Source organism: Ammospiza caudacuta, chromosome 1 (genome assembly GCF_027887145.1).
Source record: "Ammospiza caudacuta isolate bAmmCau1 chromosome 1, bAmmCau1.pri, whole genome shotgun sequence".
Lineage (NCBI taxonomy): Eukaryota > Metazoa > Chordata > Aves > Passeriformes > Passerellidae > Ammospiza > Ammospiza caudacuta.
The window spans coordinates 103,443,518-103,465,116 of record NC_080593.1 but is presented as its reverse complement, the minus strand read 5'-3'; the positions used below and the strand labels follow the sequence as shown (position 1 = coordinate 103,465,116).

General features: G+C 35.7%; 1 protein-coding gene across 3 annotated transcripts in view; it reads left to right on the top strand.

The window, feature by feature from the left end:
* The window catches only part of ANKRD12 (ankyrin repeat domain 12), a 59,418-nt gene that overhangs the window by 13,795 nt on the left and 24,024 nt on the right, over positions 1–21,599 (top strand). For 2 of the 3 annotated variants that reach the window (XM_058810201.1, XM_058810210.1), the window contains exons 2-5: positions 5,353–5,490; positions 11,789–11,936; positions 19,464–19,610; positions 20,641–20,841. In XM_058810201.1, coding sequence (XP_058666184.1) covers positions 5,404–5,490; positions 11,789–11,936; positions 19,464–19,610; positions 20,641–20,841 — 583 coding nt within the window. In that variant the 5' untranslated portion in view covers positions 5,353–5,403. Of the gene's footprint in view, positions 1–5,352; positions 5,491–11,788; positions 11,937–19,463; positions 19,611–20,640; positions 20,842–21,599 lie in introns of those variants that run through there. The other variant, XM_058810218.1, reaches the window with a different exon arrangement.

The window sequence follows — 21,599 nt, the reverse complement described above, 5'->3', positions numbered from 1 at the left end:
CCTTTCTCTCAGTGTGTTAACCTCATCTGTCTTTGACACACTCCCACCAGAATGCAGATAACATTTGGTGTGGCTAGGCGTGAGCTACCTACATACTTCTTAATTAGCCAGTGTGTGCATACGGGTTGGCCAGCTGGCTTTCTCTGAGCAGAATATGTAATGTTGGCTTTTGCCTGCCTTTCCCTCAGTTCAGCTGTTCTTAGCCATCTCTCTTGTACTCATCCACTAACTATTTTTTCCTTTGGTAGACTCTTAATAGCTTTGAGATCTAGATCATACCAGCCATTTCAAAATAAACTTGGAAGAGACAAATTTTTAGGGCTGGGAAGGAGATTGCTAAGAGAAAATCAGGTCAATTAAACATTGAATTAGTTTAAATCAATGACTGCCCTTTCTCCTCACTGTAGTTTAGTTTGCTATGTACAGTGCTTTCAGAGCTTGATTCCTCCTGGTTTAAGCTGAGACGTGTTTAGGAATTGTTGAATGTACTCCAACCTTTAATGTGCATTTAGTACATGGAACTGCACTAAAGTAGTCCAGAGCAAACCTGCTAAATGTGACTAGTGGAAATTTGGATTTTTGTTACCAGCTGTTCTAGTCTACAGATCTGCTCTTGATAATTCTTTACTTCTTGCTAATTTAGATGTAGCCATAGTTGTCATTTTCAGTAGCTTAATTTTATTATAACATTTAGAAGCATTTATAGCAGAAATTTGCTATAGTTGATTCACTGTTTCCCATTCTGGAGTAAATCCTTATTGAGAGAGGGATATTTTTTTTGTTTGTTTGATTTTGGTTTTGTTTTTCTTTTTCCCTGCAGATGAAGCAGAGGTAGTTGAGAAGATTGCTTTACTCTAGATCCCTGCTTTTCAAATGCAGATGCTTTCTAGAGCAGGAGGGTAGATGCAGTGTCTTGGAAATGAACTCATCAATTACTGATACTCCCATAGAAGGTTAATCTTGTGCCCCCTTGCTTTGAGTAGTCCCAGCAGGCAGCTAACCTTCAAGATCAGCTGTACAGCAGGGCTACCAGAGAAAACCTTCCCAAAGCATCCTGTCGCATTTTGCTGTAGGTGTTGAAGGGAACACAGTCTGAACCAGAAAGGAAACAGCTAGTTCAGTGAGCACCAAAACTAATGATGCCTAATTTCATAGCAATTTGTGTCTTGTAATTGACTGACTCTGGTAATGTGCAGGTCTCAACTAAAACTGCCCCCCATAATTAAGAGAAAAAAAGAAAGGAAAAGTGGTTTACAAAGGCCATCTCATGTGGAGTATTCTTCCAGGCAGTATGTCATGAAGCTTATATTGAAGCCTTCCCATGCGAAAAACAGTGATGGATTATTATTGTTATTCTTATTATCCACTGGCCACCTTTACCCCTGAAATTTGTGAGTGCTTAATATATTTGAAAATTTCTGCTGCTGCCAAATTAAAAGAAAATCCATCTACAGGCTTGGAAGTCATTAGTGAATCATACATATGCACCTAACACAAACACATGGCCCTTGATTTCTCAGAAGAACAAACTGAAAGGTGTAAAGGAGTGAATGACAGTGGCAGCAGCACCATTGTAGTACTGCTTGAATTCCCTGGTTTTTTGCATAGGTAAGGAGAAGCTTTTTCACATATTTTTCATCAGTGCTAGTTGTAAGCTTATACAAATTAATACAATGACTTGTTAACATTAGACATTAATTATATCACTAATTTTCTGTAGCTAATTATATCTGAAATTCTGGTGGTTGGTGGGATTTTTTTGGGATTTTTTTTATGTTCAGGGTTTTTTATATGAAATAATCCTAGCATTGTATGTCACTGCCCATAGATCTGTCTAGATGCTTACCTTTATTACTTCAAGGAGAAAATAGAATTTTTCGTTTTTTAGTTGAAAAATGACTGAGAGAAGAGTTCAACAGTATTTCCAGTAGTATGACTCATGATAGGTAATGAATGTGCAGGAAAGATGTCCAAACATAAAATAAGAATATCTGATTTTGTTACATACAGAGAAGTTTCTTTAGTAGGAAGCAAATTCTGTTTTATTGAAAAGCTTGAAATCAGTCTGCTTGAGAGAAAGCACAGCTGTGCCTGTCTATCAGATGAAAAGTAAGGACACTGCTTGTTGTGACAGAGGAGAATAATTTGAATGTAAAGAGTTTAACTTTTAATTTAGGGTTCTGGTGATTCCAAATGTGCCATCAAGATTGTCTAATAAACAAGTAATTGCATTAAGAAATGGCAGTGAGGAAAACTCAAAGCAGACAGATCTAGATTTCCCTGGAAGACCCTGTTAATGTTCTACATTTTCACTATGAATGCAAACATTTGTGTTTAGAACTTGAGTTGAAATGGCACTGAACTCCAGACAAATGGAAATAAAAGTTGAAGTGTCAGTAAAATCACTTATTCCGCAGAAAATTTTATTATTATATACACTGTGTAATCACCCGTTGAATAGTTTGCCTAATTTCTGGGCCACCATAGTGATATTTTAATAATTTTTTTGAATATCTGCTCTTTATGAAAAGTATTTTTTTCTCACATACTTGATGCATTTATGTCTGTTTTAAATTTTGCACAGCCATTGTGCAACAGCAATCTGGTACTTGGAACACTTTATGGAAATAGTGCTGTTTGTTAGTCTTAGAGTGTGGTGGTTCTGCTTTGGTAATCCAGTATGTAACACTCAGTTTTAGTGAACTTCCAAATCAGTTTTTTTTTCCCAAAACATATTTGACTTTGGGTGAAGAATTTCATGAATTCACGTTGACTTTGGATCACAGAATCAGTGGGTCAGGTTGGAGGGGAGCACAGTGGGCCATCCCAGAGCACGTGGCACAGGATTGTGTCTGACACCTCTGGGTTAACTGTCCCAGTGCTTGGTCACCTGCACAGGCAAGTTCTTCTCATGTTCAGGTGGAGCTTCCTGCACATCTGCTTCTGCCTGTTGACCATTTGGTAAACAAAATGGAAACATGCTATGCTTTCTGTTTTCATTTACTTCTATTTCTATATTAAGCTAACAGTATTATTAAAAATACCTTTAATTGAAATCTATTTTGAAAGTGTTTTCATATTCCTCTTGCCCCTATACAATACTTGAGGCTGGTATACCAGCCTGTCATTTAAAAAAATAAACTGTTGCTGTCCAGATGAGACATGCAGGGAGGCCTTTTGTGAAGGGCAGCTCCTGCTGGTGAAGCAAATGAGACCAAGGGAGCCAAGCCTAAGCTCTTTAAGTTTGGCTTTTTGCTGTCATACACCAGTGAATGGCATATGAAACCAGGAAAGGAAGAGAAGGAAAGCAGGAATGGAGATAATTTCAGGGAGCCAGGTAGCAGGAAAAAAGGAAGGAAAGGAAACAGCAGCATATGCAATGAAAAATATTTTAATTAAAACAATAAAGAAAACTTTGACCCATTATTTTTTTAAGTAGTTGTAATCATGATATATACAATGGGAATTGTTACGAATGAAACTTACAGAGAGGATTTCAGAGGCTAAATGAGCAGAAGCAGATTTATGACTTGTCCCTTTTAAAACCCATGGGAACAGATATTTGCTACTATGGTAATACATTATGTTTGGTCTAATCAGCACAGTACTATTCTGTGAAGATAGTAACTTGTTGCTTCTTTTAGGATTCAGGAAAGATTTTTTGTAAATTACAGGAAACTCAGTGTAGTTTTCTTTCTCTTTGAACTGATAACCATATTTTTGTTCCTGCAGCTGTTAGAAAAAGCAACTAAAAACAAAAGGCTGATAACCATGTGCTTTAATGTTCATTAAAATTGAACAATTACTCTCTGTATCAGTAAGGCTGCATCAATCCTGTTAACACTCCATAAATGGAGTATACTAATGTTTCTTTTGTCTTAAGTAAGAGTAGAAGAGTATGAGTTTCACAATATTGTATCATAGTGGAGACAAGATTCTGGTTATAGACTGTGAGATTGTTTCTAATTAATCTCTTCCTGTTTTTCATAAGCTTGTGGTTAGTGTTAAAAAAAAAAAAACCAACAAAACAAAAAGCAACTTCCTCAGGTGTAGGGGAAAGGGAGGAAAACAGCAGAACTTAGTGCAACCTTTCCTACTTCTCTGTCTCAAGGATTTAGCTTTTTGAACTTTCTTCCCCTCCTATCTGGAAGATTAACAAAGTAGCATTTTACATTGTTGTGTACAGCACTATTACTCTTAGACAAATATTCAAATTTTCCACAGTTTAAGCTTTGTGGGGGATGGATGTGTGGGCAGGATGTAGAAATTTGTTTGAATATCAATGTCTCACTACACACTCAGGTGTAGTGTGCAAAATGGTTTTTTCAAAGTCCAGATTTGTTGTCAGTTAACTGTGTCAAACCAAAATAGTGCCATGGTCCTAGAACAGCAACAAATTCTCTACATGATGATCCCAAAACCTTAATGGTAAAGCAACAGTAGAAGTGTTGCACCTGAAATGGTGACTTGATCAAGCATTGAATTATGACAACTCAGTAAGATTGTGATCATGTAAATACTTGTAACAAAACACATCAACTTAAAAAGACCCATAAAAAGTCATAATCTTTAAAGTGCTGTCAAATGCAGTTTTACCTTTTGTGTGACCTTTCCTCTCAGCCATTCTTGCAAAAAGGGTGGCTCTTCCTGCTGTGGAAGAGGCAAGTCAGACCCCTTCCATCATGTGAATCTGTAGTGACACTTGTTTGGTGTACCATGGAGATGAAACACTACACAGCTCTTGGAGCTTTATATAAATATATATCTGGCTCTAGTAGTGGCTTATGTAATTGATTTGATAGACAGTGGAAATTAAGGTTTCTAGTTCTGGGTTTAAGCTTTAGAAGATTTTTCTTCTAAAAGGGCATCTCTTGATCCAGAAAGAATCATAAATCATAAGACTTGACTTTTTTTTCCCATACTACTTTGAATATACAGTGTTTCAATTTCCTGGGCTAGAAAGCCTTATTTCTCTTTCCAGTGTTGCTAGAAATCTTGTTCATCTTTCTAAGCCTTAGGACATTTAACACAAAGTGAGATATTGAACCTATGAACCTGTTAAAATAGCCAAAAATGTTCAGTCTTCCAAAAAGGTAAGCTAGAGGGATGAGGTAGTTTAGCAGCTGACTTGGTGCTTTTTTCATACACCATCCCCAGCAACAGCTGTGTTAGACCTTTTGGGGTTTTGCCCCAAGGTTTGAGCTGCATGTGAGGAAGATGCTTGGAGCCAGGTGTCGTTTTAGTCGTCTTTTTTGGGGTACTATCCAGCTCTGCTACCACCTGCAGTAACATTTGTCCTGAAATGACACTGCCGTGTGTATATTTATATAATGTTGTTTGTTTGTTTTTCAGACACAGGATGAACCCACTGATACAAGATACAACTAGCTAAACAGCTATAAAATGCCCAAATTTGGGTCTACAAAAACAGTTCAAGTTGAAAATTCTGACAGCAATAGCACCATGGTGGAAAAAACAACTGCAAGAAAGGTAAAGTTTATATTAATGCCCCTTTAATTTCAGTAAAATGAAGCATGTTTCATGATTTTTGTTGCTGTAATTGGAAGAAATAAATATGAATCTATGTTCTGATATATTCAGTATTGAAAAAGTTATACATTTTTACATTTATTTAACTGTAACTTAAACTGTGGGATAGAATTCTACTTTTATTGTAATGTGCAAGTTAATTTAAAAGGAGCTGGATGCTTTGGTGTTATTTGATATAAGCTAGTATATAGTCTCCATATCTTAGCTAATTTGAAGTCTTCATATACTCACAAGAACAACAGTCCATATTTTATTTTATTTTATGTGTATTTCTCTCTGTACAAACACACAAAACAGGTGTGAAGGCCTGTGACAGAGCACAGACCAAAGAAAAACAGAAGTTTCCAATATTCCTTTATAGCAGAGGGACTTACTTCCCCTGTGAGGGAGGACTTAAAAGCCAAATGCTGCACAAAGCTTTAGAGTAGCTCCTGTACAAGGGAGTCCCATCTAAAAATTGTACATACCATTTTTGAGTGTTGGGAAATGAAGGAATATCATGTCATGCTGAAGGGTTGTTTGTTGTTTATGAATGTGAAGTATCCCGTGATTTTCAGAGTTCTGGAGGCAAGTTTCAAATCACCCAGTTCTTCAGTTTGTCTGCCTAGTGCACTTGTACAATAGAGCACAGATTTATCTGTGCTACTAATGAGTAACAGAAGCTGGAGTAATCCTCTGCTTTCACAATGATGAGTGACATGTATATTGCCCTAAGGAGAGAGAATCTGTTTGTTTCCCAACAATCTATAAAGCTGTCTTCTCTAGAAAAGGATTTTCTCTGTGTGTGGTCATACTTACTCTTGTGTCGAAATCTGGATTCTCTGCAAGACCATTTGATGATGAATGGATATAAGACAGGAGGAGGTTAAAAAACAGGAAAAGATTAGAAGATTCAGCATCTACTTGTAACTTTTTATCTTCCAAAAACATTCATAGAAACCTTTAGACCTTTTAGTCTCGTTCTAGTTTGTTTCATTGGTCCCAGTAAAGTGAGGCAAAGGTAATTCTTTCTGCTGACTCTGATGAACTACTTAGATAAGATGAGGAAGATAACAGAATAAAATAGGGAAAGGAAATCAGCTTACTAGTAAAGAGATGAAATAATGTTGGGTTTTCTTTTTTTTTCCTATTTATTCTGGTCTTTATTTGGTATATGGTCACATTAATTGAAGTATCATTCAGTAATTTAGGGACAGAGTAGAGAATGGAAGATCAATAAAAGCTGTGAATATGGAATCCCAGTGATGGACTGATGAAGGTGATACCAAAAAGTAAGCTGATAAACTGCTTATACTGTTCTGTCCAGTGTTGCTCACTGTCCACCCTGGTACAGTGGATAGCTTGAGATTAGAATAATGTAGGGTTTGGTTTGGAATTGCATGATATAAAATAATGTGTAATATAAGGTCCTAAATAAAAACAGAGAATTAATATTATTAATGGAGAGTAGAAGTGTTTCAGTTAATATTTCTGTATTCAGGTTTTTAGCATAATAAACAGAGTTGTCATATTTTGAGAACTGAATACATGGTTATGTTAAATAATCACTTAAACTGTCACATACCTGTTCTCTAATGGACAATTGTGAGAAGTGTTCAGCTGGCCTTTGACTAATCTGCACTTTTCAGAGTGCATTAGGAAAGATAGAGAAGATATTGTCAAAATGTCATAATTTAGATTCTGCCAAGAAAATTATTTGGAATCAGGCAGGCAATAGGCTAAGGTAAAGTGTGAGTTAGAACAACACAAAGTCATGAAGGTAAATCTGTACTACATACACAAACATAGAGGCCTGAAGTAAATAAAGATTGACCAGGCTAATCAACAGTGATAATTTTAATGAAATATCTTCAAAAGGTAGTGGAAATATCTGTAAAGCAAATAAGGATTTTTCTCAATGCATAAACATGTGCAGCCATGAATTTAAAAGTTACAGTTCTTAACTCATTAGAAGTATGAAAAATGTTAGGGATTCACTAGGTAATGTAATTGGTGTTAAGAAGTGCTGAGGCCTAGTGTGAAGTAATGTTCATAAAATACAGTGCCTCTTACAAGTGATGAGTAATGCTAAAGGATACCAGTCCATAATAAATTCCCATTCTTCACAATTTAAAAGCTGTAGTGACCTAAATGGCATAAAACTATTCCAATGGTTAGCATAGAGAAAAGAAAAAACACTTGTAGGGTTTTATTTCCATTTCATAGTTTTTACATTGTTTAGCTGGTTCTAGTTGTGCACTCTTAACTGTTGACAGAGAAATGTAGTGAGATTACTGTTGTTATTATTAGGCATAATCTTTCATATTTGTCCAGAAATCAATGCTTATTGTGCAGCCCTAATAACCAGTGAATAGCTATGTGAACATGTGAACTATGTGTTCAAGTCTTCTGACAACTCAAAAAAACCATTAGAAATAACGTTGCTGTTAATAAAATGAGTTTGTATCATGTATGCATTAGAGTACATGTATTTTTATTTCAGTTGCTTATCTGGCAAGCATAAAAAAATAGTAGAAGTGTATACAGCAGCTAGACCATCTAATGTTTGAGGTATTTTATCTCATGAGGCATGAGATATTTTGTTAACATATGAACATGATGAAATTTTAATTTATCTGAATTTATACTTCATATGGCCAAACTAAGGAAGTAAACTATGGATATCTCTTCCAAAGGAGAAGCACATTTGGAGTTTGTAAGAATTAATTCTCTCCTTGGAAGACTCCAGCAATAGTGCCCAAAACCATTTGGTACCATACAGAATATTCTTCAGTATGTAATTATCTTTGATAGGCAGAAAAAGAATGCTTGTTCTCCCAGGCCTTAGTACATCTGCTAGATTATGTGGCTCTCTGTTGCCTCCTTTTGTGTCTTGTCATTGATTGTAGCAGTACCAGACAATAGAGCTGGAATGGGATATCAAGAAATTGTCCAGACTGCTGTTTGTTAGCCTTCTGAGACAGTTCCTGTTGAACAGATTAAAAATGTGTTCCTCATCATAGCACACTAGTATGGTTTTGTTGACAGAGAAAATTCTTCCTTGTTACTACATCCTCCAGTGAGGCATGCATTAAAGGTTGAGACATGCAGATCCAGTCCATCCATTTGCCCCAGAGTAGAATAAGCTGTACTCAGTTCCTGACAGATGTTTGCCAGACCTTTTCTTTAAAGGCTTGCCTGATGGAAATTCCTGTCTCCTTGGGCAGTTTATTCTGATACTTAATTATGCTGACTGGCATAGAGTTAGATACTTAGTAGAAGGATAAGTAACCTTTGCTAGTCTCCTGTTGCAGTCTAAAGCCATTAAATGTTCTCTAGCTGCAGTGGACATGGAAAGTATGTAATGCTTTTCACTTTGCAGCAGTAGTTTAGTTTTTTTAACATCAACATCTCATCAGTGTTTTATCTGATTAAGAGTTCTCACTTGAGATTAATCAGCCTCTTTGGAAAGTCCACAGGATTTACAGATTATTTTATTTAAAATGTCAGCTTCCTTTTAGGTTGCTTATATGGGTCACATTAAAGTAATGCCACAGACCTGTTGATGCTGTGTTTTGAACCTTGCCTTGGACCCTGAGAGATGTCCATGCTGTTGCAGTGACTAGGAACAATTGGAACAGTGAATGCTCACTCTTGAAAACGGAATGCCTGGTCTAACCTGCAGGGTTTCTAGTTCCTCCTCCTACTTCCTTTACTTGGAGTTGATTCTAGGATGCCATTAAGAGTTTTCTGTCTTCTAACACAGCATTTTGTGATAGTACAGTTAATTATTTTTATCAGTTTGTAGGACCTTGGTTTTATTCTGGATTTTCCTATTTTTGTTTTGTATTAAGACTGCTTTTCAAATCAGTCATTTTACAGTTGCCTTGCCAGGGCTCTTTGCTTCTTCCTCTCTTTCAGTTGTGATGATGTCTGCATATCTGATTGTGTCTCTATTTCAGCATTGTCACCAAAAATAATAAATAGCATCAACTTCATACAGACTTCTCAAACACCCTGTCCATTGCATCTTTTGGATTGGAAAGTCCATCACTGAATGCTTATTTCCACATTAGCTAAAGAACAGAATAGTCTCCCTTTTTTTTTCAGTTTCTGTGTATTCTATGTATAGCCTTTTTTAAAATTTTCAATGTGTTTTTATTTATCTGAAAGTATGCACTTTGAACTGTCTCTCCTCCTAATTAGAGTTTCATATAATTAATTTTCAGTCATTATTCAAAAACTACTGCATCATTCATAATATTTAACATGATACATATAAGCAATTTAAGAATTAATGTAAAGCTATCAAATTACTTAAGCAGCTTGTGCCTCTTTGTGAGCACCTACTGATGTATTTTACTGAGGAGTGCCCTCAAAAAAGGAATTCTTCTTAGAGATTACCAACTGCAAAAAGTTGTGGGGTTTTTTTTTCTACTGAACAAGTTGAAACCAAGATTTTCTGCGTAGGAATTTTAAATTATTTTTAGTTTGTCCTTTCTATTGCATAGTACCAAACATAAGACAATATTCTAGAGAAAGAAATAAAATTTTGATGCCACTTCATATTGTGGGAAATGCACATACATAGATAGGAGAAATAAATGGTTTGTTTGAAACAAGGGATCAGAAAGCTCTTGGTGAGGTTGGGCTCAAGTGGGAAACTTGTGTGTGTGGTGGACGAGATGTGGAAAGGCTTAATGAAGTTTGGATTTGCTCTTGCTAACTTAGAGATGCGTTTGGAATTGATGACTTGTGTTAGATGGATGAACTTCTTTCATAACTAATACCACAGGCGCTATATGATCCAAGGGCTTAGGGGTGTCTTAAGGGGTTTGGGTCTTTAGATTTTTTTTTGTTTGTTCTAGCTTGTAAAAAAAATAAAAGGGGGAAGGTGTTGTTTCCTTTGGGGTTTTGAAGGAGAGTTGGCTTTGGTTTTGGTGTGTGGATTTTATTCTGCATTTTACTTTGGTTTTTTGGGTTTCTAAACTTGGAGTGAAGAAGACAGATGTTCTCTGAGGGCAGCAGCCTTTATACTTCAGGAATTCTGTTGATACAGACTAATGCCTTCTTTGCCATTTCCCTTGTACAGATATTTGTCTTTTGTAGGGTTTGTTACAGGTTCTTTTTCTAATCACTTCTGCCTAACTTTTTGGCAACATTTTAAACTCAGCATGTCAGATGATGTCTTCCTACCTGAGTTTGGTTTCTTTGAAAAAAAGGAAAGGTGCCTTTGAGAACAGTACCTCTACTTCAAGTTATTTTTTAGTTTTCCTCCAAATGAATAAATCTTCAGAAGTACCAAGGACCAGCTTTTTGGTTTTCAGTGATTGGCAAGGTGGTGAATATTCTTCTTCTACCTTTAGGAAGTTAATCTATTAGTACTTTCGTCTGATCATGTGTTAAGAATGACATAAAGCTGTAGAGCTGTGATAGCTGACAGAGTGGATAATTGTTTCTGCAGCATGTATTATACAGAAAAGATATCTCTGCATTGCAACTTGATTGGTAGCTAAGATGTTGGGTTTGCAGAGGGCTCTCTCAAGCAGTCTTTACGCTACTCTGGTATCTTTTGCAATCTTTATCCTATATTAGTGTAATCAAGTATAAGTTAATAGCGAGCCTGTGTAGATTTTTCTCTGTTTATTTGAAATATGGGTTATAAGCCAAAATATCTAGACTTATACAACTCAAGAATCCAAATAACTTGCACCTTTTTTCTTCTAAATTTGATATCAGTTTAAAACCTTCCTTCATAGATTTTTCTTGAATGAAACATTGCACTGTTATTGTTGAAATAGAAAGGGAGTTCTGCATTGATGTATCACAGGGTGGGAGTGGAGGCAGGGGAGGGTAATTAGAAGGATTTTTGGGGGTTTACAATTCACAGTCTAAATTGCAGTGTGGGCTTTTAATGTGCTTTTAGTGGGATTGTTATGGTCTGGGAAGGAAATTGGGGTGGTCATCAAGATTTGGCAAATTCTTGTTCAGTTTATGTTGCTCCTTTGCTAATTAGTTAAGCCTCTAATAGTGAACAGCATTTCTACAGTGATGTGTCTGAAAGTAGAAATAACATAGAAGTTAGTAATTTAAAAAAGAAACGACAATTGATTCTATTGTTTATTGAATAAATTTTGTATTACACGTACTTAAACACAAGCACATGCATTCTCACATGTCAGTCTTTTCAGTCTGTATACATTATAAAACTGTCCTGCTTTATGCAAAAATTACTTAGTATACTTTTTATTTATATTAGAGCAAGGACAAGATTGCATCCTACAGCAAAACTCCAAAAGTGGATAGGAGTGATGTGGGGAAGGAGATGAAAGAAAAGTCTTCCATGAAACGTAAACTTCCTTTTACAATTAGTCCATCCAGAAATGAAGATCGCAATTCAGACGCAGGTAGAACCTTTTTATTTCCTTAACTAATTATTTGTTGGTAAAATATGTCCTAACTTAATTAATTGTGTGTTATGTTTTTACATTGATTTTTTTTCCCCTTTAAAAAGAATACTAAGTATAAAAGTTGCTTGTTTCCTTCTGATTGTTGCATCTCAATCTGATAGGCTCTCATCCTGTCATTAGCAATAGCCAGCATGCCACCATCGTTGATCTGTATTCTCCAGTTGTTTCCTAACCTCATTCTTTCCTTCTGCTTCAGTAACAAATCTTTCTTTGTTTTGTCATCCCTAGAGGTCCATTTGTTCAAATGAGTAAACAGATGAAAAACCATGTGAATGCCTTGATTTGAGACACAGCTGTCAGCCTTTCATAGCCTTTTTTGGGGAGGGAGCATTGCATTGGTAGATGTACTGTCCTTCATAGAAGAGATTGCTAAGGTGACAGAGCTAACTGAGCTAGTCATGGAGAGCACACTTTCCTTTCAGTTTAAGTTCCTATCACCTGTACCTTCTCTGCAGAGCCTAAGTAGTTCTTCCGAGCATAAGCTTATTTATATTAGAACTGATTTCAAGGCTTCAAACTGCCATTCGTAACACAGTTCTTGTCTAGTCAAGATGGATGGAGCTGAATCCATTCCAAGAGGTACAGTTATCTCTGGGTTTAGGTAATTAATTATCTGTGTCATTGTGCAATTATAGTTCAGTAATAGTTAAGTTGATAACCAGTCTCCATGGCCAGCAGAACACATTGAAGTTCCTGAAATTTCTCAAAGCTCAGTGCTACAATTGTTTATACATTGCTTATTGTACATTTGAATATTTTCATGACCAGAGAGTTCCCTTAATATGTGTAGATTTAAATGCAAGGTAGAAGTGTAAACGTCAGTGTGAGTTTAATTTTTGTTCAGGATTGATTTCATGCAGATTTGGCTCCTTGATAATACAAACATACTTTTATTACTGTAAAGAGACTGTAGTATGAAATCCATATTTGACATAGTCACATGACAAAACAATGCTGTTGGCATTAGTTCTGTTCCCAGTGGTTTTACAGCATTCTTGCACTATTCACAATACCATTTGATTTTGAAAAGACTATGTCTAAATTAGAAGTATGCTCCCAGCACCTGCTTTATTAAATTTTTTGCTTGATATTAGACGATAACTATTTTTTCATAGTGGAAGTAAATGTATTTAGATGTAATATTAAATATATATTGAAAGTTTTCTCTGTTGAAAATGTTTAGTCATGTCTTCTTACCCCCATCAACTTTAAATAAGTCATTGTCCCGAGCATCTTGTAAAGTAGCCAAACTTTTTGTGGATTTTTTCTGTAGCATATATTGTTACAGTTGCCACAAACAAGTTTGATTACTTCAGATGCTTAGACATGCACAAAAAGACAGCGCTCACACTATAAAATTTTTTTGTCAGAAGTTGTAGCAGGGAGGTGAAATAGACAGTTCAAGAAATATTTAACATAAAAGTAGAAGGCATGTGGCTCTTAACTGTGCTGGCAAACACCACAGCTTGGTCAAGATTTAATTTCTGCTTAGCTAAGGAGGTTAGAGCAACTGCCCTTTTGCAGGTGGGACACTTGGTACATAAACCTTCCAGAAACTTCAGAGCAGGAGCACTGCTATGATGAAAAAACTGTTCCTGTAATGCAGATTCTGTGCCTAACCAATTAGGTTAGACCACTGGGAATTAGACACTTACACTGGTGCCAAGTTTGTCACTGACATGGATTAGGAGTGACATCAGTGATCATGAAATGCAGTGCTGCTTCTGGCACAAACATGGCATTATACATGGAAAAGGTTTGCTGTCACTGAGCTAAACTGTTACCTCTGACAGAAGTGTCTCCCTGATAGCTGTGTACAGAGAATGGCAAACGCTGAGAAACAAAAAAGTAAGTTTTTGGAAATTAGAGTGTAATTGAACACAGATGGTGGAAATAGAAAAGGTAATGAAAAGCTTTCTATCAGCTTCAAGGTCTTTAAAAATATGTCTGAGTTAAAAAAGCCCTAAATGTAAAAGTAGCTAGAGGTACTTGAAATTTTTTAGTTCAATAGTTTAATAAATGGTTTATCCCCAAGATACATTATAGGGTTACTAGGTGATTGTAGAAACTCCATGACAATTGGATTTCATCCTGGTTAGGCATGTAAATGAGTCAAAGAATGGTGATACTTAATTTTAGAGTGTTACATCTTTAAAAGTTTCTTGGTTCTAGTTCCAGGGTCTTCTGTAAACTAAACTTTTGCCCTTTTTTTGCTGATTTTTGTAAAAATTGCTCCTTTTTCTGGTGGGCTTTTTTTTTTTGTTTGTTTGGGGGTTTTTTGTTTTTTTGGCTTTTTTTGTTTTGTTTTGCTTTGTTTCAGGTTTTGTCTAAATATTGCAAGTGATAATGAACATGGACAGCCAAATGAATAGTGCTGTAACACAGAAATGTTTTGGGTTTTTTTTTCATTTGATTTCTGCAACACTGTACACAAAGTACATTTTACACCCAGTCAGTTTTGGCAAGACTGAAACCAAACAGCATTTGTTGAGTCTAGAACAATTATGGCTCACCTCTTTATCTAATTTTTTTTCTTAAGAAAATGCTACAATAAATTTATATTCAGTGTTTTAAGATTGAGCCTTTTAGTTACTTTCTTAACAATTGGATACCCATGAAGATTGCAGCCAGTTGAGAAGGCTGCAGGAGCTGCCAAGTGTGTGCAGGTCTGGAGGACAGTGTGAGTCCCAGGAGAGCTGTGGCCCTCTGAAGAGGCCCCTGGGAACAGGACACACCTGGAAGGACACTCTGTCCCTGTCTTTATCAGCAGCATCCTGTTGTGTTGCTGCTGTTGTGCAGGGCTCTGACACTCCCCTGGCTGTGGTGGCTTCCCGAAACTGAGAGCTCTTTGTGACGTCTCCATTCTTGGTCAGAGCAACCACAAAAATAATACAAGGTATACATCCTGCAGGCAAATTTATTTATTCTGCAGTATAGCTTTAACCTATTTATAAGTAAATCTTAGGGAGTAGTCTACACACAAGCTTTGATTGAAACTGCTGGATTGGATGATCAAAGCAGAATTATTTTTCATATATTTTAAAATAAATTCTCTGATTTGAAGTCTCCCAATCCAAAACCATAATTTGATTGAAAAGCCATCAGTTATTTAGACTGCTTAAACAGAGTTGCTTAAATTTTCTTAATGTATTTAAGTAATCTGGTTAGTTTTAAGTAACCTCTGATGTGGTTATTGGAATAGGAACAGTACACAGGTGTTGATTTTGCAGAGGTCAGATTTGTTTGCTTTCTGCACCTTATTAGTCTGAAGAGAGAAATTAGAATTTTTCATAATAATTAAACATAACTACAGATCCTAAAAATCTTTCAGTTGCAAAGAGAGTCTTGTTACAGAGTTGATTATTCAAGAACAACAATGAGTTACAATTATACTCAATGTGGTAATTTGTTAATCTTTCTTGGAAATTATGTTATCCAGATTTACTGTTTATAGCAGGATCTTGGTTTTGTTTTCTGACCTCTTCAATTTCAGTTTTTAAAGTAGTCCAAACCTGGCACAGTCAGACTTCTTTTAGCATTTAGTTGTCATCCAGAAGAGCAAAACAGCTGACCTCTTCATGCTGCAGGGGTACATCACAGTAACACAATTCCTGTGCTCCTGCTTTCTGTAGTTAGAGAGGTTTGTGGGAGTGTTGGAGGGAGTGCTCACACACTGCTTGCTGGATTTGGGCTTATTGTTCAACTGTAACAACTTCATTTAACTGTTGTTTGGGCTACAGGCAGGAAAGTGGAGGTGGTTTTGTGTGTTGGTTTTGTTAAATAAATATGTCATAAACTTGATTAATTAGGTATCACATTAGTACCTTGAAATCTCTACATTGTTAAATGCACTGTGGGGTCTCTGCATCACATTCTAAGCTTTCCCTTTCCCTTAAGGTAGGAAACACAGCCAGTCATGATGTGTTTCTCTTGGAAGTAACTTGAAAATAACTTCAGTCAGGTGGCAATGATCACTCAGAGCTCCATAAACTCTATCTCTGAACTCCGTCATCTGCAGAAGTGGTCTTTACCTGGCAATGAACATATTATTCTTTGATTGTATATCATTCAATCTTATGACTTCATAATATTCATTTTAAGCAGTTCATATTTTAATTTTGCATGGTCCTGTTTTTTGATCCTGGTAATTTTTATGATTTAGACTATATTGGGAGTCTTTTACATAAAAACAGTGTACGATGAACCCTGAAGTTTGAATTTGAGGTTTGTTGTTTTTTTGGGTTTTGTTGCTTAATTTCCTTTATCCACTGAAGTGATTATTTTACCAAATTAAATGCTCTGTTAGTTTGTTTTGATTTGTTTTGAGAAATCTACATATTATGTTACTTAATAATTTAATTTTCCAATACATTAAAAATTACCTGAGTGGGTATTTGTACTTTATCCAATTGCAGGACAAAGCAAGCAAACAAAAAACCAGATACATTATTGGTTGCCTTGGGACAAAATCTGTCATGTGTAAATTATCCTAGTACAATCACCAGTGTCTCTGATGTTCCTCGTGCCAGTACGTTCTAAGTGTTGTGAGTGGATTTCATTGAGCCCTTTTACAAATAAGTACTCAGATGCTCCTGAATTCCTGTTTCACATAACCTGAGTATTTAGAAATAATTTTTTCACTGTTCATTGAAAAGCTTGTGTTGCCAAGGGAAACTCTTAAAGAGCCACACACAAGGGGGTGTGGCTGTGTATTATGAAATTTATTTCATAAAGGTGGTTGAACATGAAGCCACTGGAATAGTTCTAGTTTCTATTTTTTAAATAAAAAATAAAAAAATCTCTTATGTTCCATTTCTAATGAAGGTAAGTTCATTTCTAACTGCTGAAGAACAGCAGAAAGTGATGAGAATGTGAATGTAATAGAAGATAATTGAATTCCATAGAACCTGAAAACAAAGTATAAAAAATGGGAAAAAAAAACCAGCCAGAAAAACAAACCAAACCAAAACAAACCAACAACAAAAAAAAAAAGCCCAAACCAATTGATGGAGTTTCACAGTCAATTTTGTAATTAAATTCTACTTAAACTTCATATCTTAACTGATTCTGTTCCTTTATGAGGGAAGTTTTTACTGTTCAAATTGTACAAACATCAAGTTCACAGTGGTGAAAGTTTCCTGTTACTATAAGATGAAGAATAGCTAAGAAGTTGAAGTTCCTAAATGTTAAGTTGGTCTCATCCTGTGAAGTGTGCTATGTGTTGGTATTCTTGGAACATTGGTTTGTTGTTTTTTTTTTTTTTTATGTATAGAACTTTTTATTTTATATGCCCTACTCACTTTCCCCTGGGGTTTTTTGTTGTTGTTTTTTGGTTTGGTTTGATTTTGGGGGGTTTTATTTGTTCGGGGGTTTTTTGGGGGGAGGAAGGGTTTGGTGGGTTTTTTTGGGTTGGTTTGTTTGTTGGGGGTTTTTTGTTTGTTTGTTTGGGGTTTTTTGCTTTCTTCCACCCCTCTTGTCAGAACCAGTTCATATCTGTGAGATCTTGGAGGGGATCATCAGGTGCACCAGCTATAATCTTGAGACTTTTTTAGCTTTGTTGTTGATCATATTGATTTTTGTGTATTAAACTGTTAGATTTACTGACAACATATATGAAGTCCAATATCCGTTTAAATTAAAGGGTGTCTCCTTTTGAGCAGAAAGTGCATAATTACAGTATGACTTGGTGAGAACAGGTGTTCTTATTTGATGCTTTTAATTTGTAAGAAATGCTTTGCAAACACTGTGTTTATAAAGTGTAATAGAAGAGTAATTTACCACTGAAATGGAGCACTGAACATGAGGCAGGAATAAATTGTGCTGATTTAAATAAAAGCAAAACCCAAAAAACTCAGACAATCCCAATGTATAAAAGAGTAAAGCCTAGATAATAAAAAACTTTATTGCATTTATTTTGATGCCTTACTTTCTCAAGCTGAAAATAGCTCTAAAATAGTAAGAAATAATTCAGAATGAAAATAAATACATTTTTCAAGGAAAGAATTGTGAACAATAAATAGCATATGCTAAGAAATATCTGATTATGCTGGTCAATCTGAAATGTGTTATTTTGATGGAAGTACTAAATTAATCAGTAAAGTGTATGCTGTGCTTTATCTTTGCAGAAAGAGCAGCATGCTTAGAGTGGAAAGATTAAAGCACAAATTTATTGTTAAGGGGTTTTTTATTATTTTCCTACGCAGATGTTTTTACAAATAGGGCAGAACACAAATAGCGTTGATTTGGATATTGAATTAATTTTTTAGATATTCAAGACTCTGAGTTGCCGGCAGTTTAAGAATAAAAGAATATCTGATTCTGTAAAAGGAATCTTGTTTCCTTTTTAAACATGATGGATAAATAAAAAACCTCTATAAATGTACAGAGGTTTTTAAAATATATGCATGGGTCAGTAGCTTTCCATTCTTAAATACTCTCACTGGCAATTGTTTAGCCCATAAAATCATGTATTTCTTATGGGTCAGTATGGAATTCAAGATAAGAACTGTTGATGTGCCTTCCTGTGCCTCAAGTGCACTGCATTACTAGAGTTTGTGTCTGTAATCAGGTCTAGAAAGTGAGATTTAGAGAAGGCTAGGAAAGCAGAAAATTAGTTGAGAGGAAAAGAATGGTACAAGAAAGAAGGTAGAACTATAGAAAGTTAAAAGGCAACTAGGAACTTCAAAGGGAATTAAGATTCTAATTTTTACCTCTGCAGAAGTTCAGTGAAGTTTTGCTCAGTGGAGTCCTCTGTTTTAAGGTCTTCCTATTTTGCAGATGATAGGGTTTCTTGGTTTTGGTGGGAGTTTTATTTTTTATGTGTTTACTCAGATGTGTAATTTTAGCTCCTGGTTTAAAACTTGGAGATGAAATATTAAACAGCTTCCGTAAATATTGATAAAGGAAAGAAGTTATGTATGTAAAATAGCTGCATGTGTTTGAAGGATATGAATTCTGGAGAAAAAATTGCTTTAAGACAAAATACCAGGATGAGTTTGAGAGAAACAATCTTAACCAATTACTTAGCAGATACCAATATTAACTAGTCTTTTCCTAATTTTTACCATGGTGTCTTGAGAGAAGTAGAAGAGTGGGTAGTCTCAGATCTGTATTCAAAGCTGAACAGCTGATTTTACAGAAATTTTAAGTTCTTGGCTTTAATCTCTGAGAATTAAAGTTGTGGCATACACAGCATTCCTTCTATGAAACAGGTTTTTCATCTGTTAAAATTTTTTGGTAATCCTGCTTACAGCTTTAAGTGCTTTATCTCAGTAGCTTATTATCCTAATATGATTAGAGCAGGTAACCAACACTAATGCAAATGCAGTAAGTCAGAGGTGTAATTTCTGGTTTTCATCACCTGTCACCAGTCACGAGTTTACAGGCCTTAAGAGGATGGTTGTATTTTTTGAAAAATATACTGATGGAACTGCAGCTTGAGTCTTGAAATGTTCCTATTTCTAGAGAAGGAAGGTCCGGAGAAAAAGAAAATGAAGAAGGATGCTGGGAATAAGAAATCAGCACCCGTTAGCATTCTGTTTGGTTACCCTCTGTCAGAGCGCAAACAGATGGCACTTCTCATGCAGATGACAGCAAGAGACAACAGCCCAGGTGATCTTACAGAGTTAACAGTTTTCTTCCTCCTGCCTGTTTAATTCTGTCCTAGCAGAATATTCAGAACACTGATGTTTTTCAACAATCTTTTATTTTTTTTAAATTTTTAAATCATTCATACTCCTGTTAAAATTTATTTTGCATGGATGATTAATCCGATGAAAAAGTCTTAATCTTCTATATGTATGTGAAAAGCTTTGCACCATGATAGCTGTAAAAACTGAAAATTTAATTTCTTCCTTTGTTTATTTTTCCCTCACAGACACTGTTCCATATGGATTATTTAAAGCCTGAAATACTTTCTTTTTTTGATTTTTATTGAAGCTTAACTATTACCTCATTTTCTCACTTTGGATCAGGATTTTAATTTGGGAGGAAATGGGACTATTTCCTTTTGATTTAATGGGAGAGGGGAGACATCTTGTTCTTAATTCACCATTTCAAGCTGTCCTTGATCCAGCTGCATGTAAAAAAATCTTTATATGTGTATATGTTCTACAGGTGTAAAGTTTTTACAAAATTGCTATTTAAAAGCAAATGGCTGGGTTTTCTTAAGGAACTATCCAGTCCACCCAGCTGTGGAACTTAAGGAACTATCCAGCTGTCCAGCTGTGTTGGTACAGATGATGATTTGTATGTAGTACAATACACAGACTGTAATTCTTTAAATTGGCATCCCACTACATAAAAATATAGTGGAATTTTGCTGGAGGAAGGAGAAAGCAGGGTAGATACTGATCTGCCTTGTCTTGATTCAGGAGAATTTATACCAGAGTATGTGAACCTTGTAGTTTGGATAGACTTCATCTTTCCTAGAAACTTGCTTAAAATAGTAAGATTTTGCAAAATGCCCTTTTTCACATTGGAAATCAGCATTGTACTGACTCCTATGAAGGGTGAAGTGTCTTTTATTGAAATATAATTATTCACTGGTTGTTATCATCTTTGAAGGCAAGTCTTGACAATCTTTTTTCTTCATCTCACTTTAATTGACTTAACAGTTACCATTTAAAAACTTGTTTTGTAGATTCCACCTTAAATCATTCCTTACAAACAACACCAACCCAAAAGAAAACTCCAACCTCTTCTTCAAGACAAAAGGACAAAGTTAACAAGAGGAACGAACGAGGGGAAACTCCTCTACATATGGCAGCAATTCGAGGGGATGTTAAACAGGTCAAGGAGCTAATCAGATTAGGTGCAAATGTAAATGTAAAAGATTTTGCAGGTAAGTGAATATGAGTACTCTTAACTGTATAAATTAAATGTAAGACTGAAGGTTTCCTTTCAGTTCATGTCGTATGCAAATGAAAAACTATAATTTCATGGAAATTCCCAAAGTTGTGTTTTTCATTTCCAGTGGCAGTGGTAGTACTGGGACACTGTAGAACATAGTTTATGATTAGAACAGTGTTTTAATACTGAGAGGTTTCAGTTACGTCCAGGGCCTTGGTATAGTAGGTATTTACAGAAAAATGTGCACACAGATTCTGTGTTCTTGCTGAACTTGGTAGGACTGTGCTGGGCAGAGTTAAATGGTGAGACTGTGGGCTATGTGAGGAGATGCAGAGTTGAATAGTGGTGGAGGTGATGGTGCTGTGACGTGCAGTGTCTTCACTGGGACAACTGATAATGCAGTAACGCAGAGGAGAGTGGTACGGTTGCAATTGTCATCTAGTCCTGCTGGATTAATGACAGCTTTGATATGTCAGTATTTAATGTGTAGTATTTGCTGTGATTTACATAATGGTTGGTGAGCTTTGTTAAGTTGTGACATATACAATGTTCTTAGATTTATGATCTGAATTATGTTCTCAGTGGGAATGGTTGAGAGGAGTTGAGGTAGCAGGCCCCTGTGGAAGAAGCTAAGAGCTATATAGCACAAATAGTTGTCAGCTCAAACTTGACTTCAAGAGAAGATATTAATGAGATGAACTGAAATACTGACTTTAGGTAAGAAGTAGATGGGTAATTTCTTGATTTGAA